A 17,623-nucleotide genomic window follows, 5' to 3' on the forward strand; every position below is an offset into this window, starting at 1 on the left:
GTGATAGACACATGTAGACAGAGTCTCTCACCACGTTTGTTATCCCTAATTTCAACCATCTACGACATATGTTTATGGATATGATATGGAAATTGAATTCAAAGTTGCACTAAGAGCGCAGGTAACCCAGTTTCATCATCAAACTTTTGCCAACTTTGCATGGACACTGGCATGGCGTGACAATATCGTCAATTATAAAGTGACTGAAGACACATTTCCTGCTGTTTCCTTCCCCGTCTCCCTCCACAATCGCGATACAAGAATGACAGACTCGAAGTGTAACGCAACCCTGTTCCTTTATTTCCATACTGGAGGTAGATATACAATGTGCATATTACGTAAAGTAGACATATCAACAGCTTGGATATACCGAAATGTGTCCGTGTAGTCCCTGGCAAGACTAAACATTACCAAGAAAGGAGTGCAGAGCCATTCACAGAGACGTCGCTTCTTGCTGCTGAGCTGTCCCGTCTGGCTTACTGTTAGTCTTGTCCTTTGTCATGGTCCCTTCTTCCTCGAGTTCTGCAGATGTGTGCGCCTTCGTGTCGTCCGCGTCCTGGAATGACAACGAACAGCCACGATTACGGCTAGGCTGCAGCTGTGAAAGCATTCCTATCGATCACGGCTTCTACATCGCTCGAAAAATAGTAGAAATCGGCCGAGGAAGTCCGCTATTCCACCGAGGCTATACAGGGTAGTCCGCTATACAGTGAAGCTCCATTATCCATAATGGAGCTTCACTGTATAGAGGACTACCCTGTATAGCGGACTACCTCGGCCGATTTCTACTATTTTCCCAGCGATAGGACGGGGCCTGGTAGAGGCTAATCGATTACATACTCAGTTGAAAACCAACCGTGAGGCAATCCTGGAACCATCATGTGATTGTACTTTCCGACCAAATCAGACCCATTACAATGAAGGTAATCTTGGACAGGAAGGTCCGAACTATAAATTTCCGTCCCGGTTTAGAAAGATTACGCTGAACGCATCTCACCTCGTCTCCGTACCTAACCCCGCATCTCAGCACCTTCCGCACCTTCTCAGGCAGACAGCAGAATAACCGGTCATAGATGGGGATGATCAGCCTCGGGTTCACCTCACGGGGGTCCTGTGGGTCTGTGGGATAAAACACGTACATAAGTACCTAGCACAACGTTGTGATGGAGAAAAATTATCTGCTGAGCTAAACCTGCAATGGGTGAGCTTGAAAAGTTGTAAGCGCGTCAACTCTCTGCTATCGAAGCATTTTAAAGCAATGTCTTCTTTTTAATCTATTGTCCTGATTATCATCGTATGGACACACCACGGGGAGTTTCAGGCACTCAGGATATCTCCAGGTGTTCGTTACAACGATCTGGGTTACGTCACGTAGTTTTTGTCAGCGCCCTCTCTTTCAAATCACAACCTGCTATGCGGAGATACGTATGCAGAGCGAGAACGAGTAGGGGGTTGTTTTCCTTCTTCTTAATAGTCAGCTCATATGCTTCTATTCCAGAAATACACACGCAGTGATACATCCTTAAGCTATTTTGTGCGCTGCACCATCCCTGCTGACGTCATGACGTACCTGTGAGGAAGCTGACGGCCAGACCGATGACGACACAGCTGAGGACAGCCACCGCCGCCAGCCAGGCGTACGACAGCTGGTACAGGGCAGCTTCAGGAGGACTGCAGTAGAAAAAAATTAGCAACAGCTTCTATCACTGATGGGAGAAATGAGGTCTGTGTAACTTCGTTGTCCAAGGCTGTAACGGCCCCTCCCCGCGAAACAGAGGCCGTTGGATGTTAGGCGGGCCACTATGAGCGCGATTTTTGGCGTTAGTATCACCAAGAACAGATCAAACGTAGGGAAACGTTGAAACATGGACTATGTGACTTACTAGTTTAAACCGCCAGTTCCTGACGTCAGATTCCCGCCAAGTGAGGAAAGTGTACTGTTGAGAAGTGTCGTCTGCGTCACATTTGTTGTATCCATAGCAACGCTGTGAAGGTCGGTCCCGGTGGCGTTCGTGGCGGTGAGGTTAACCGGACATTGGTCCGTGGAGACGGGAGGCATCCAGCGCCGCCTGGGCCAGACTATACTGCCGATACCTATCCACAGGGTGATCACTAGGCTGGACAGGAGGCCCACCAACCCGCCCTGTGGTGATATAAAATGTCACGTTGTATATGTTACCGAGCATAACCAGTCTAGCTAATATGAATTGCCCTTAAGTGTCGCATTGTACTGTTTTGTTCTCACATTAGTTCGTGGCAGGTGGCACGCCTGTACCGAGGAAAATACAAGGTTGTTATGTTGTAAATCTGGCCACCTATTCCCATGCTCTACTATAATCACATGTGCGTATCCTACCGTAGAATTGGCGCACGGGAACATCATGCCGAGGATGAAGATGCCGAGGATGGGTCCGCTGATCATGCCGAACACGCTGATGGCGGCCTGGGCCAGCGGGCCGAGCAGAGACGCAAAACTCGCCACCAGCACCATCAGGACTCCGTGTAGCAACACTGGAGATTAGACATCATTTGATAAATAGCTTGTAATGATAACACTCCACCCAGGTGTAAAATGGGTTATTATTCTCTGTACGTGGCACTTTTAATATAAGTTATAAATAAAATTAGTACGGTGCCAAGTTCTCCTTGTCTGTTCAAAGGCAAAATAGATAGAAAAAAATTATATCAATAATGTAAAATCATGTCTTAACTTAAGCTCTCTTAAGGAAGCTTCTCTCGACAATGTGACTGGTACAAGCAACCTACCGAGCGCCTTAGAAATGGTTGTGTACTTGATGTCGCTAAGCTTGGGCAGCCAAGGCTTGACGAAGTCCTCCAAGGTGACGGCGGCCAGGGAGTTGAGGCCTGAGGAGAGCGTGCTGAGGGCTCCGCTGGCAACACACGCCACGAACAACCCCGGCATGCCAGGAAGGAAGCTCAGGATGTCCATCACAAAATATGGAAGAATCTGAAAACGTTTAAAGTTACGGGAGAAATGTAACAAGAAAATGCACCAGTTCCTCAACCTATAGCAAATTTTAGTCTTGACATCAGGTCACATGCTACACGAATAAAACAGAAGATCCCCTTTATTAACTTTGTCCTCACAGGCAAAAAGACATCAAAAGAACAACGCTAGGCCTCTGGAAAAGTGTCTGTGTCACGAAATAGAGCTTATACTTTCAAACATGATCAATATGATACATCATTGTATTGTATTGGTTAGGCAATCACAGTGGCGTCGGTGTGGCTGCGAGTTTCAATTAACAGTTGTGCATACAAGACTTTCCTGTCTCGCAGCATGTCAGTACTTTGGGTGGTCTATGCCTCACCTGGTCCCTGCTGGTGATAGCGCCCGTCAGGAGGGGGTCACAGTCGTGGTACCGGGCATAGATCACCAGCCCCGACAGACATGCGCACGACGTGATCACAGCGATACCCACGATGTTCAGGTACAGCGCTCTACGTGGTGAAAATCAAACAAGACACCATGTTGCAAACTTTCTGTCGTCACATTGTGAATGGAATGTCCCCTGGTCCACCAGCGTGCCCTTGGAGACGTGCAGATTGCTACATCACATCCCTGGGTACCGTGCGTCTGGTGAATCAGACTGGTTCAAGGGCGTTCTTATATGGTTAGGGAAATCAGAATTGTTATATAACGGCGCGGTCTCATTCGTCGTAGGTCGTCGTACGTCGAACCAACCGTTAGAAGGATCTACGTATACGACAAAAGAGCTGAATGTTGCAGGACACATGCATGACTACCTCAAGAGTGCCCTCAGTGTGCGATATCGTACGGCGATCGTACGACGTTGCATTCAGACAAAAATGTAAAGAGAATGTAGCGATGCACGGAAAGTTAGTCTGTGTGCCCTCTTTATTTCAAAACAGCATTTTGACAAGATAGAACTGTCCCGTTTGCGCGAACATCATGTATTGTATTGTACAGTATAACAATACTTACGTTCGCGCCTTTGCCAACGTCGGGCAGCTGAGGTACCGCTGGACCTGTGCCTGGTTCACACCGTATATGGAGGCTGACACAAAAACGCCCCCTACCCAGATGTTCCAGTTTGTGTGGCGCACTCGAGGATCAGGATCAAAACTGTCGAATTGAAGAATAAGGAAATTATCATTTAAAAAGGGGCGTGCCAGGGGCGTAGGTTCGCACGGTTCTCACTAGAAAGGTACATTGTAGTGCCATTTTAAAACCAAGCCCAGCCACTGTGTATATTTTAAAAACTTCCCACAGCCCCCCTCAGCGTCGCCCTTCCTTTCACATCCATAAAGGCAAAGGATATAGCAGCAAAAACATGGAAAATATCTGATAAATTTGGGAGTTAGTACAGTCTATCGCAATTTCCGTATTAGAACATTGTAGAGCATAAAACATAGAATCCTCCCAGTTTATGACTGATTCGTATTAGCGCCATGGGACATTAGAACTAATAAACCATATCATCTGTCTCGTGATAGCACTAGTCTGTCCACATCCATCAACAACGCTGGTCTGCTCATGTGGGTTCGTTTAGAGAGGTACCCGCTCGTTACACCCAATAGACTTTCAGGCGCGAGAAAAACAACAGACTGAGAAGGTGTGTTCTGCAGTTCTGTCCCCCAAGGGTTAGTCGGGCCCTAGACCTTGGGTACCTGCCACAACAAAACTTCTGGCATGAAAATATTATTTCAAGATGGGCCGCTTTTGCAGAAAAACAGGATACCTTTGATGGAGACTGCCAGAAACACTTGAGCGAAAAGTTACTGGCAAAGAGAATAACAAAGGATAGAGTGTGGTTTTGTAGCTTATTCTGGCTTCCATTGGGAAATCTGATATAGACCATTTCCGCGTGTTAACGCTCTTCAACATGCCTGCACGTCCTCGCAGTGTTAACATTGTCAAGTTCATTACTTGAATATCTCCAGCCTGTGGCCCTGGGAGGCGATCTCCCAGACCCTGCCCAGCCCGCCAGCCTCGATGGAGCCTTGGATGATGACAGCTAGGAAGCCTGTTACCATGACAACCACCTGGAACGTGTCGGTCCACATCACCGCCTTCATCCCGCCCTGAAGAACAAAATGGCGCCAGGTTACAGGTGAAGTGTTCAGTGCGCCATTATCAACATGTCAGAGACTACATAAAATAACTAGCTGAACAACGCCTCTTGCATGCCAAAGTCCCTGGCAAGGGTTTTTCAAGCCTTTCAAGTTTCAACTTCGAAATGCCAAAAGTAGCCGTTTCCGACTTTTAGACTTTAACAAGGACTTTTAGATTAACCATGTAAATTCGATGCTTGAAAATCCACGAAGCTTCAAAATGATGAGAGAATAAACAGACACTCAGGTGTGCTAGCTGAATAACTACGGGTATGTATAGTTAACAATGCGGACTAATGATATACATGTACCTGCCAAATTAAGTTCTATTTAGCTTATTTCATGTACTGGAGACTCACAATTGTGGTGTAAAATGTGCAAACAATTCCCATGGACAGAATGGAGCCCCACAGCGACATCCCTGTAACTGAAAACAAAAAGCGCACAATATTGAAATATACAAAATGTTGACTGTCATGGATAACAGGATACTTTGACTTCGACCAAGAAATAGAGTTTGGTGTAAACCACCAAAGGATAAAGGATAGTAACAGTAACAACGGAAACTTTCATGCTAACAGAAACGTAATTGGATCAATACGTAACAAGTGCCAAATGTGGAAATCCAACATTAACTTGTTTTGAAACATTACTGATCTATGTGATCTTCTTAACCAGAACCAACAGGAAATTGGGATAAAACGTTAGATATGGAAAAGCGAAGCAGACGTACCCACGCTGAGGGCCAGAGCAGGGGCGTACAGACCCAGTCCCATGTAGATCACCTGAGGGTGCAGAACACGTACTGAATAAACTACTAGTACAGTTATGTTGTTGTAAATATCTGACAGAGTCTCTATTGGGATATAAGACAGTGACAAACGTCGAGAAAAATATGACAATTTTCTTACCATGTTGATCATAAATGCGAAGGAACAGAGACGACGAACACTCTTGGAGAACCTCTTTTCCAGATACTGTAGAATTGAGCAGGGAGGGAAAGTTAGCATCAGAGGCTATACATCATCAAATGCTAGCTGATTGCGATTGTGACATTTTGTCCGGGCGCGCAGACACACACACGCACACGGGACACACATGGGCGCACACGCGCGCACGCACGCACACACATCACATTTGTACGCACACATTATGATTACACGAAATTTCGACGATTGTCTTACAAAACCGACCCCGTCTCTTTTCTCCAACAAACAAAACAGTTTACACAGACCACGTGTTCAGCCAGCATGTAGTTGAATACCACAAAAGGTCCCGGATTCCAAACAGCTGTCACTTATACTTTATCCTTCACTGAAATCGAAAGTTCATACAGAATTCTAAACAGCAGAGATGCAATATCTGTCGGTGTTCATGCGCGCGTTACACTGTCTGCAACCAGGACCAGAAGACCGTGGACATACCTCGTACGTGCTGGTCATGCCCAGGTCGAAGAAGATGGGCAGGAAGAGCCGTGAGCAGATGACCATGGAGAAGACAGAGGACACCAGGTTGTTCCAGTACATGGTCCCGTTGGTGTAGATCTCTGCCGTGGTGCCCAGTACCGTGATGGCCGAGCTGAAGGAGGCCAGCAGGGACATGGTGACGGGCAGGACGGACATGGACCGGTCCGCCATCAGGAACTCCCGCTGGGTGCGCTGTCTGCCCCCTGTGCAGGCGTAGTACAGCCCGATGGCAGCAGACACGGCCAGCAGGACGGAGAATACGACGTAGTCGGCCACCGACAGGTACCGGACTACGTGGCCGCCAGCAGTCATCTTGTCTCTGAAAAGGAAAATCAAATCAGAAATCTCCTGTAGCATTTTTGGTATTAACCAAGCCATTAGTCCAAACTAATCCAGCGGACGTAAGGATCCTGACTTGAAAAAGTAACATCCTTATAGATATCAACACTTCATGATGCATACAGAATAACATTCGTAGTGTAGTGGGTATTGTGACATGGCCAGGCGACGGTCAAAGAATTGCCCTGAAAGCTCAGCAGAATGCCACAGAAAAGTTGTTTTCGACTGAACATGTACACGCACATGTTCAACGTCTCTCTGACGATAATGCCCATTTAGACCAGTGCTGCTTCGATTGTTAGGACTTAGAAACTATTAGAATCTATATCATTCACTAAATTAGATCTTATAGTTTGAAGTTTGGACCCCTGACTTCTCCTGTCCTCACGTGAAGCAGGTGGGCCCGGTCAGCGCATCTGCCCTAATTACCTATAAGCCCGATGTCCGACGTGCATGCCAGCGGACTGAGTCTGTTTATATAAGGACATCCCAGGATTACCTTCGGGTCAAGGATGAAAAGTTTATTAAAAATAATCAGCAAAAGTTGACCTCAATAAGTTTCCGCCTGCTTTTGAGGAAAACAGGAGGACTATGACTGTATGGGAGAATTACTCTCATGGAATGTTTTCTGAGGGAAACCGGCAAGCTGGCGTCCGGACGTCCTGTAATTGTCCGATTTTGTTCGCAAGGAGATTATTTTTCTATGGTAGGTTCATTAATGAATTCCTGTGTTTATAGCTTACATACTAGTACCATTACCAGTTCAGATACATTACAGTTACTTTCAAGTTTGACAGATACAATTTCGAGTAGACCACACAGAAAATAACGCTACTGAATTCCTGAAAACTTTGCCTGGGTAACATTACCATCCCCAGTAGCAACCGCCGGCTCGCTTGTTGGTCACGGTTCCGTTACTACGGAGGATGGTACCCAGGCTAGCTCGTACTCTATTCCACACTTGTAATGGAAGTTGCTTATGAGACCATATACACGTATTACGACATCTATCTTTCCATCCGTCTTGCATTAGTGACCATGCAGAAGTTCGCAATTCCCTCAAATTACGATACCGACATGATAACAAGCTTTGGAGTCTCCTGCTGCGTACGGTGGGAGTCAGCTGCGAGTTCTGACCCCATTTGGAACTACAGGCCGGGCCCGGAGTCCATGTTTGATAAACTCTCAAATAAACAATCTTTTCATCTTTTTTGGTGCAGTCTTTCCGTTTCGGCAGTCGTGTATGATTCAGCGCCAAAAATCGGACATCGATAAACAAGTTCCCTACGTCACTGAGTGTGTGTCATCCGAGTTACGTCCGCCTCCACCCAGATAGCCATTCGGATCATCATTCTGACCGGACGTTAGCTAAACCAGGATCTAGGAATGCTTTGCCACAGCTCTGACAGATACTTGTCAGTCTAGGCCGGGATGCAGAATCTCCCAAAAAAAAACACGTTGGCGTTTCCAATGTATTATAATTTACAGTAGACTAATATAACTTATGACTGGTTTATTGAATGAACTCTCTTCACAGCCCAAACATGCCAAAAGGGTAGCCTCCGTTGCAGGCTCTGAACCGGCTTTTTGGGGGGCTAAATAATACACTTTTTGCAGCCAGCCCGTAACTATCAGCCAACCCCGTAAAAAAGTGTATTATTTAGCCCCTCATAAAGCCGGTTCAGAGCCTGCAACGGAGGCTACCAAAATGGCTGAATTGCGAAATTCAGTACATTATTTCCCATACATAATAGAATACAACAAATTATCAATACATCAAAATCATCATTATACATACAATTTCCGTTCATACACTTTGTTGTTCAAGAGTTTCAAAACTTGTAAATTGTATCAACAGAAAATCAAAACACCGCAAAAACCTACTTTCCCTCTTTTCGCGAGATAAACCACCGCAAAAGTAACGTTTAATAAACCTAACGTTACAAGTATATTGACAAAATATTAATTTTGACCGTGACTGGGTGTAAGCTGAAGTTTGGTAGCATGCCCCAGATGGCTGACAACATGTGAGGTGCATGAAGGCACCGCGCCGTGACGCTGGGTGGTCCGAACGTCTGAAGGGGTCAACGCTATCAAAACGGAACGTCATGAGAGTCTCTTGACATATTGTTTGCGTCACTGTTGATTTTAACACCTATTGTTATTACTGAAATATGAAATAACAGAAAATGAAAGCTGTCGCAGCTCAGTTTCATTTTCACCGCCGGACGGCTGTGGCCCGCGATGAAAAATAAATCTGGACCCAGCAAGAAAATACACACAAACTGACAAAGGCTGACAAACCGGTAAGACGTCATCTAACGGGAGAATTACATGTACAGAAAGTAAAACACAAAATGTGGAGGGTAAGTGGACCTGTGTGAGACAAAGTTGCCTATTTACAATGTATATAATTTGCAGAGTTAATCATAGGGGGCATTGTTGGCTACTATATAGTCGTGTATCCTTCCTTGTTGTCTTCTTGTCGCTTCCTGCCACCCCCTCCCCGCGTGGCAAACTTGCAAGCACACACGCACACACACACACACACAAGACATGTCTTGCGATATGTGACGTCTAATCCTCAACTCTTCTCCTTTTCGGAACTCAAAATTCATCGACACCTACATGACTTATGAGCTTCCTTCATACATCCAGTAATTCCACGTGAATGGCTTATCATAACTGAAGGATCTTGAAGGTGTATGAACTAAATAATGAAGAGAGGATTAATTGTCCTCTTTGAGTTCAACATGTCCGGTTGAATAAAGATCTACTCGGTAAGACTATAAGCTACTCCAGATGATCAAGGTTATACTCACAGTTGCGGGCACAGTCTGGCCGTGTGAAGAAGATAAAAAGTTCGCCCCGCTTTGCTTGTTGCTCGCCGCTCTCTGACTTCCCAGAGTTGTGGTTCACAGCGGGAGCCGCATGACGATGTATTGGGTGACAGCTGAGTGATCTCCACAGGCTCCTCCCAGTAACGAGAAGCAGACGTCCACTGACGATCGGCTGTTGTTTAATCCCTCAAAGGTCGGTAATAAACAGTTCAGTAGCATATGTCAAGCCGGGGTCAAGGTCTGGCCAGAGTGATGGATCAATTAACAACTTCATGAAGACAGCTTTGGTTGATCTTTAGTCCGTTGAACGGTTCCTTCTCTTCCAGCATCAAGCAGCGTGCACCCTTATTGTCTGGATCAAAATGGTGGAACTCATAGTATAGCCTGATCTCCAAGCAGATGTGTCTATTTTTACTGGCCATGTGTTGTGGGTGTTAGGGTGCTAGTAACCTCTAGGCGGGAAAATGAACAAGGGTTGGATTAATCTTTGTCCAGTTTTCTCAGATATTCCGGGGCCCGGATTTCAAGCTTTTTAAATGCCTATATAATGTGTGGTCATTCAGGGTAAAAAAAGATGCCTGGTCTTCAGCCGTATTCAGCTAAAAGTCAGGATGGACACTGAACCTGAACACAAGTGATAAAGAAACATAAAAAGAAGCGTCAGAAGGACGCCACGTTTCAAGTGATGTAATCCCGTCATGCACCGCAAGGGGATCCCCCGACCCCAATGTCCCCGTGACGTGCAGAAACCATTGGGACAAAAAAGAAACGTAGTTGACTTCCGCAAACCATTTTGGGACGGAACGAACGGACGGACGACCGCTTTCATATTCGTTTCTTTCTACATAACCAAGTCCTCAGAGGTAAGCTATTCTAGTCTCCCATAATCATCTTTGTGTATAAGCTATGATCAGTTTGCAATGCCATGAAACCACCTGTAAATCGTAAATAGAAAACACTTTGGATTCGGATCGCCAAGGGTCGACAGGTGTTTTGACTTCTGCTGATTTTATACAGTAATCGTCCGCCATAACAACCGGCCATAAAAGAACCGGGCCATAACATCGCCCCACTTACACATCTTCGCTATAAAGATATGTGGAAGGTATTTCATAATGGCAGTAATGTGTTAAAGTTGTATCACAATCATTCATATGGTCTTATACTTACTTCGACTGATTCGACAGAGTTTTAGGTACTCGCTAGCATTATACGCAGAAACTTACTAAATACATGTGTATTAGAAGCTCAGATCATCAATACAGGCCCTAGCTGTACTGTGTTGATGACGGTAGGGCTGTTTTTGTAGAAATGATCTGAAACGTTATATTGTCAAACTGTGAAGACTTGAGGAACTGTACATGTCCTATTATGTAATGTGATGCGCCGGGGTTTCACCGTGCCGAGGAATTGATGCCAGTATGAGCCTCGTTGGTAGGGGTAAGGGCACTTAGCACTGTTTCTATATTCTCAAAACCGATATCAAAATGTCAAAGCACTGATCGTTCATGAGTCACCGCCAGAAGTCAATTGAGCAAAGGTTATACATGTATTGATAAAACTTACAATTCGTCAAGAGCGCCTCCTGGCGGTGTTCGTCTAAACGTCACGGGACTGCACACAGTTTTAACAAGAGTTCTACGACCTCATACCTTCGCCAAATGATTTTAACCTAAATTTGACTAACGTATTAGGAGTGTTTCTCATCAATTATAAATCATACCAGTTGATCGTCTTCACCCAAATAACATAAGTTGTCCAAAGTATGAGCTTAACAAAGAATGTTATGCCAACATTTATCCATTATGCTAATGAGGTCCTTATTAGCATAATTGATTCAATGGTGTCCACATTCACACAACTTCCAAATGCCGCAAGTATGAAATTGCCGTCCGTCATTTACTAGTATGGAATTATAGTAGTTTCTCATTAATTATGCAAATTAGGCCTACATTTGCATATTTTCTATCTATCAACATTCCTATCTTCCTCGGTTACAAATGTCACATATTGGAATAGTCATATCATGGAACACAGCGGGTTTTTAGAATTACCTCATTAATTATGCAAATAAGAATCTGATTTGCATAATCATCCTCCAATCATACAAAGCATCACGTAGGCTATCTACATACCAAAAATCATGACCATCCATTAAGCCCACCTTGAGTTATAGCATTTTCTCATTAATTATGCAAATGAGGTCTTCATTTGCATAGTTGAAATCTATTTATATTACATCTACCCTTCATCAAATACTTCTTCACCATACAGTATGACGTATACTAATAAATCACCTCTTCCTTCCCTATATAACATGGTTAACTCACCTACCCTGAACACCGTCCTATCCCCATGCTGTGACACACGACTACTGATTGTTCTTCCGTAAGGCAGTGTATATCAAACTTTGGTCTGTTTCCACCAAATTCCACACCACTTTCTGCTATGCTGCTACCTTTCTCATACCACTGCCTTGAGTGACAAGCGAATTTGTCTCATGCAGCAACTATTAAGTTTCCTGCCTCCCACATGACAACTACCACCCCTACGACCCCTACCACTTATCCTTGACCCCTCGAAACAACACAGCCACACGTCCCAGCCAGAACATATACTCAAGCATACAGTATAACACATTTTTACACTTTTCTCGTTAATTATGCAAAGTACTTCGCCCAAAATCTAATCATCTTGAGATTTCCCACATACACATCAACACACCAAATACGACAACAATCCATCCAGGCGTTCTCGACTTATTCTGTTCACTAACAGACACACAGACAAGCATCAAAACATAGACTTCTTGGCGAAGTCAATGATCGCACCATCAACGTGTTATATATTATTGCATGTTTCTCCTCCCTAGGATCACCATGGAGAAGGTGGATTTCAAACAGAAGTGGGCCCAACCCGTGCAGGTTGACAGGCTAGAGGAGGCAGAACACTTCTACACCGACGTGCTCACCTCCGCGTGTGAGGAACGAAACAGCGTCCCGATCGGCCAGGCCTGCGCTGTGGTGGGGCTGGGAGAGTTGTACCTGCTGCGTCACGACCCGAAGTCCCTTGTTAAAGCAGCAGCTCTCTTTAACACCGCTCTAGAGCTCTGTCAACAAGAGGGAAGTGCAAGTGAAGTCGGTGCTCAGGATGACTCGTCCTCGCCAATGCTAATCGACCAGGAGGAACAACAAGGCCTGCTCGGGGATTACAAGCGTCGACTTTCCCAGCGAAGGGAGAGGTGCGCCACATCATTCGCACGTCTCCTACAGACATGGAACAGAGAGGCAGCTGACATCGCTGACATGCCCGAAACTCATCGCCCTCAGATTGACTCAGAAGGTTCCTCTCCTGAAAGCTCCCTGGCCAGCCAAGGATACTCCTACCTGAAGGATGACGAGTACCCCAAAGCCGCGTTTCTTCTGAAAAAGGCGTTGGCTGCCTGTGGAGAAAAGGACATCGAGCACAGGGCCAAGTACAACCAAGATCTGGGAGACGCCTTGCGGAAGATGGGAGACGTGCAGCAGGCAATCGTCCATTTGCAGAGAGCCTTGCAGGAGAGAATCCTGCTGAACGACGAGGCGGACGAGGGTGACGTCACCACTGCCCAGCTCTTGGTGCTATTCGGGGCGTGTCTGTCCGCCGGAGAGCAGTTCGACCTGGCCCATGCCTACATCGAGGCTGCCGAGGAAACCCTCCCAATGTATTTTGACGAAAACGACCCCGACTTGAACGACAGTAGAAAAATGAACGATTTGCTGAGGATGGCGTTTCTCGCTCGCGAGGGGAAGACCGTCGAAGCCGGAAAAATCTTTCGGAACGTCGACGCAACCGCGCCAGACTTGTATCGGAGTCTGGCAGGTCACACATACGACAAGGGGATGCTGTTAGAAACCATACAGTTCCACGAGACAGCCATGGTGTTCGCCCCTGACAACACGTCCAACCAGCACAACATGGCCTGCATGTATCACGCGCGGGCACAGCACGCAAGGGAGGCAGGCAACGACGACATCTACAACAAGATGGTCCAAGTTTCTGAGAAAAACTTCCGACAGGCCATCAGTCAGAATAAGAAGGATGGAAAGCCAAGCATGGGTCTGTTGGCTGAGTACGGAAACTTCCTCTGTCGTAACGGGCGATGGGCAGATGCGATCCCCGTGCTGAGGGAGGTGGTGGAGCGCCCCAAGTCTACCGAAGATGCCTCCGGTCTCATCTACAACCAGATGGAAATGACCACGCTACTGGACGAGATAAAAGCCGAAGTGAAGAACACCAAGGACAAGTCTCTGCCGGTGTCCCAGCGTCACTTCGCCTTCTACCTGCTGACCCGGGCGCTGAAGGAGACAGGTGAAGAGGAGAAAGCCGACCGGACCGTTAAAGAATTTCAGGCAGACGTCGATAGCGACGACAAGATATTCTCCTTCTCGTTGCAAGGGTACGCGTTGTGGCACACAGGCCGTCTACAAGAGGCGAGCGCTGCGTTTATGCGGGCGTTCGATAACGAGAGGTCAGAAGACCTGGCTAGACAGAACTTCTCGGCGTGCCTCGTTTCCTCCAACCTGAACACGCCGGGCGAACCTGCAGAACAGCCGGCTTACAAACCAACCCAGGAGGAAATCCTGGACCTCGACTAAGGGTGGCGACACCTCTGTTACTAGGTGATCGCCACTAGTATAGGAGAGCAATGATGAGTGTCAGCTAAAGCAAAATATTAACCGTATGTGCTACCAACACTTCAGCCACCGACAGAATGCATGCAATTCACAAACTCAAACGCATTTTCCTTTTTGTTTTCACTCACAGACAGTCAAGCCATGTTGAATTCTGTTTGTAGTAACATGTACTAAATCCCCTGGTTTAGCGTAGATTAGAGAAGCCCGTTATGCGGAATGTAATGTAACATGTTACATGTGTAACACATTATCCTCCACCATAGTGTCATTCTAGCTGTAGTTATGACGAATTTCCTTCTTTTTGTAATCATTTATTAATCAACAAAAGAATATACAGGACACAGAGGTGATATACTCTAGCAAGTAGCTTATATCACACATCACCTCTCAAAATCACAACTGACAGAGACAGATACAATAACAAGTATGTATTTCCTTGCACACACAAATGTTAATATTAGAAAGATCCGTACAAGAAGTCAAGCGTAAATATCATATAATTCATGATCATATTTGTAGTTCTTTGACGTGTGGCTTCGCTGTTAACCTTCTAACGTTATATCCCACGTTATGGGATGTTATATCCGGGATAGCATTGAATGATTTGTTTTTGCACAATTGTTGGTAGAATTTATGAGCAAAGACATTGATCTTTTCTTTACAGTGTTGCAATAGCTTATACTAGATCTCAAAGTTGCCCATGAAAGGATAGAGTAGCTCTTTTGAAAAGCCAAATAAATTTGCATAGTGCTTGACATGATTGATTTAATCCAAATACAGTACAGCACAATTCTCTTGACATTTATGACTTGAGTCCGACCATCTTCTCACTGACGTCCCACAGTCTGGCGGCTGCCTCGTCATCCATGCCTGCCGCTGACGTCTCCTTGGGCACACAGTCACTGCACAGGGGATACAGATATGTTAGGCACCTTTATATGTATCACATTATAGATAAATAAATAAATAAAATGATGTATTACATTGGCAGGAAGTTTGCACATGAATATCAACACAAAGTCAATGACAAGGAAGGTGACACCTACCTGAAGTACAGACCGGTTGTGTTCTCCCATTCCTCAGCTACTGCACAACAGATAGTGGTCTGGGCGCCCTCCTCACAGGTCTTTCCAAATATACCAACAAATCCTTCTATGATCTTATCGGCCGCCTTGGAAAGCTGCTCACCGACTTCTCCACGTATTCTTTCCTGTCGATGTCGGACTAGTTCTGTGTAGATGACTCCTGGGTGGAGGGAATTCGATGTGACTCCAGTACCTGCACAGTTTGGAAAGAAGGATTTTACATGTTATGCTGACCACAAATATCTATAAACACAAACACACAGACACACCAAAAAAATACCTCTGTCTTCACAGAGATAACAACATTGATTATGGAAGTTTCCCCTCAAAATCTTAACGAGCTTATACTTATTTCAGACCTTTCATGACTCAACCCCAACCCAAAAGTTGGTTCTTTTGCAGTCACACAAAGTGCCATCTATGATCTACATTATTACTGGCACTATAACATTGACACAATTATTTTCGTTGAACAACATTGATATGAGCATATGCATTTTTTTACCTTCTAACCTCCTGGCAAGTTCCTTGGAGAACAGTACATTGGCCAATTTGCTTCTGTAGTAGGACTCCCCTGGATTATAGTCCTTTTCAAAGTTGATGTCATCAAAGTCAATACCACTGGTAAAAATGTATGCCAGACCGGACACGGTGACCACCCTGCTGGGCGCGGACTTCTTGAGTTTGTCCAGGAGGAGGTTGGTGAGGAGGAAGTGGCCCAGGTGGTTCACTCCGAACTGCATCTCAAACCCGTCCTCTGTCTCCCATCTCGGGCAGGCCATCACACCTTTTTTTGGTGTGATGAAAGACACAACACACAATGCAGATGGAATTAACAGGGCACCAGTCTTTATGATGTACCTGCAAGGAGGAAGCTGGAAGACTTGGATCCAGCTTCAGGGAATGAAGCTTTGTGTGATTTAGAAAACAGTTTTGTAATAGTATAGAAATAGTGCATTATGGTAATAGTACTTGTACACTATTGAATGACCAATGAACTTGTACTGTACCTGCATTGTTAATCAGGACATCCAGTCTTGGCTCAGCATCATTGATCGCCTTTGCGAACTCTCGTACTGACGTCAGAGACGCAAGGTCAAGTTTCTGCACGACGACATTCTCGTTTCCCGTCTGACTGCGGATTTCTTTAGCAGCCTCCTCAGCTTTCTCCAAACTTCTGCAGGCTAGAATGACACGGGCACCTGGATAATAAATAGAGAATTAAATGAATGAATGAGTGAGTGAGTGAGTGAGTGAGTGAGTGAGTGAGTGAGTGAGTGAGTGAGTGAGTGAGTGTGAGTGAGTGAATAAATCAATGAAGAAGAAGAATGAATGAAAACGATTTCTATTGTAAATGTTGAAACAGGACTACACATGGATATGCAATATACTTTTTATGACAGATGATCTTTTGTTCTAGGTACTTCAACTGAATGTACAAACATGATCAGCTGTTTAACTGGTAACCTAGTGTTATAACATATATTAGAGATGATCCAAGGAACCTGACTTTGTGTGGCTCTGTGTGTGTGTAAATATACCAATGCTACTGTACCATTTATATAATACAAATTACTCCTGCCTCTCCCTACCTCTCTCCGCCATGTCCCTGGCCGTGACCTTGCCGATGCCCGTGTTTGCTCCCGTGATGATGACCGTCTTGCCGTCCATCCTCGCCTGACTCTCACACGCCCCTCCAGCTGCCCACCTGCGAACTGGCACGTACAGCACAGCTGCAGGGACAAACAAGTGTTCGGAGACATCAGATCTCCATGAATAGTTTAACTATGCAAATTAAACAAAAACGTCCCTGCAGTTCCAGAACAAGCTGCTAGGGGGTCCAAACCTACAGTTCTTCTTTCTTACATCAAAATTCATCCGCCAGCCCCCCCCCCCCCCCCCCAATTAAGCAAGTGCTGGACAAAAGATGCAAAAGCCCGAAAAGGGTAACGGTACTGTGGGGAGGGGGGTGATGTACCCGGTGCTAATTACCTGCCGCCAAAACTAAGATCGCAGCAATTCTGGCAAGACGCGCCATGTCAGAAGGATCCAAGATGAACACTTGTCGTTGTCGCCGACTGTAGAGGTGGAAAATGAAGACAGGACAGACACAGAACTGG

At 45.6% G+C, this 17,623-nt stretch overlaps 3 protein-coding genes across 3 annotated transcripts; 1 reads left to right on the top strand and 2 right to left on the bottom strand.

Annotated features, from left to right (window-relative positions):
* Positions 1 to 279: 279 nt before the first annotated feature.
* LOC136433459 (sodium-coupled monocarboxylate transporter 1-like) lies at positions 280 to 10,050 on the bottom strand. The gene is made up of 14 exons (XM_066425695.1): positions 9,725 to 10,050; positions 6,522 to 6,882; positions 6,009 to 6,074; positions 5,831 to 5,882; positions 5,457 to 5,524; positions 4,913 to 5,067; positions 3,968 to 4,108; positions 3,333 to 3,462; positions 2,767 to 2,968; positions 2,357 to 2,511; positions 1,884 to 2,143; positions 1,571 to 1,671; positions 998 to 1,119; positions 280 to 556 (listed from the first exon to the last, which is right to left on the bottom strand). The coding sequence occupies exons 2-14, from the start codon at positions 6,873 to 6,875 to the stop codon at positions 434 to 436; spliced, it is 1,929 nt and encodes a 642-aa protein (XP_066281792.1). The 5' UTR covers positions 6,876 to 6,882; positions 9,725 to 10,050; the 3' UTR covers positions 280 to 433.
* Positions 10,051 to 10,485: 435 nt separating this feature from the next.
* LOC136433469 (uncharacterized) lies at positions 10,486 to 15,173 on the top strand. The gene is made up of 2 exons (XM_066425708.1): positions 10,486 to 10,605; positions 12,615 to 15,173. Exon 2 carries the CDS (start codon positions 12,622 to 12,624, stop codon positions 14,377 to 14,379), a length of 1,758 nt encoding a protein of 585 aa, XP_066281805.1. The 5' UTR covers positions 10,486 to 10,605; positions 12,615 to 12,621; the 3' UTR covers positions 14,380 to 15,173.
* Positions 14,754 to 17,601, bottom strand: LOC136433477 (retinol dehydrogenase 13-like). The gene is made up of 6 exons (XM_066425722.1): positions 17,496 to 17,601; positions 17,096 to 17,236; positions 16,514 to 16,705; positions 16,009 to 16,290; positions 15,465 to 15,696; positions 14,754 to 15,320 (listed from the first exon to the last, which is right to left on the bottom strand). The coding sequence occupies exons 1-6, from the start codon at positions 17,539 to 17,541 to the stop codon at positions 15,221 to 15,223; spliced, it is 993 nt and encodes a 330-aa protein (XP_066281819.1). The 5' UTR covers positions 17,542 to 17,601; the 3' UTR covers positions 14,754 to 15,220.
* Positions 17,602 to 17,623: the final 22 nt, after the last annotated feature.

Source organism: Branchiostoma lanceolatum, chromosome 4 (assembly GCF_035083965.1).
Source record: "Branchiostoma lanceolatum isolate klBraLanc5 chromosome 4, klBraLanc5.hap2, whole genome shotgun sequence".
In the NCBI taxonomy this organism is placed as follows: Eukaryota; Metazoa; Chordata; class Leptocardii; order Amphioxiformes; family Branchiostomatidae; genus Branchiostoma; species Branchiostoma lanceolatum.

Excerpts from the sequence above, each read along its gene's own strand:
- LOC136433477 (XM_066425722.1), bottom strand. The coding sequence starts at position 17,541 with ATGGCGCGTCTTGCCAGAATTGCTGCGATCTTAGTTTTGGCGGCAG. Across the intron at positions 17,237-17,495 it reads GATCTTAGTTTTGGCGGCAG|CTGTGCTGTACGTGCCAGTT; the intron begins GTAATTAGCACC and ends TTGTCCCTGCAG. Across the intron at positions 15,321-15,464 it reads ACAACCGGTCTGTACTTCAG|TGACTGTGTGCCCAAGGAGA; the intron begins GTAGGTGTCACC and ends TCCCCTGTGCAG.
- LOC136433459 (XM_066425695.1), bottom strand. The coding sequence starts at position 6,875 with ATGACTGCTGGCGGCCACGTAGTCCGGTACCTGTCGGTGGCCGACTAC. Across the intron at positions 6,075-6,521 it reads GCATGACCAGCACGTACGAG|TATCTGGAAAAGAGGTTCTC; the intron begins GTATGTCCACGG and ends TCAATTCTACAG. Across the intron at positions 2,512-2,766 it reads AACCATTTCTAAGGCGCTCG|TGTTGCTACACGGAGTCCTG; the intron begins GTAGGTTGCTTG and ends TCTAATCTCCAG.
- LOC136433469 (XM_066425708.1), top strand. The coding sequence starts at position 12,622 with ATGGAGAAGGTGGATTTCAAACAGAAGTGGGCCCAACCCGTGCAGGTT.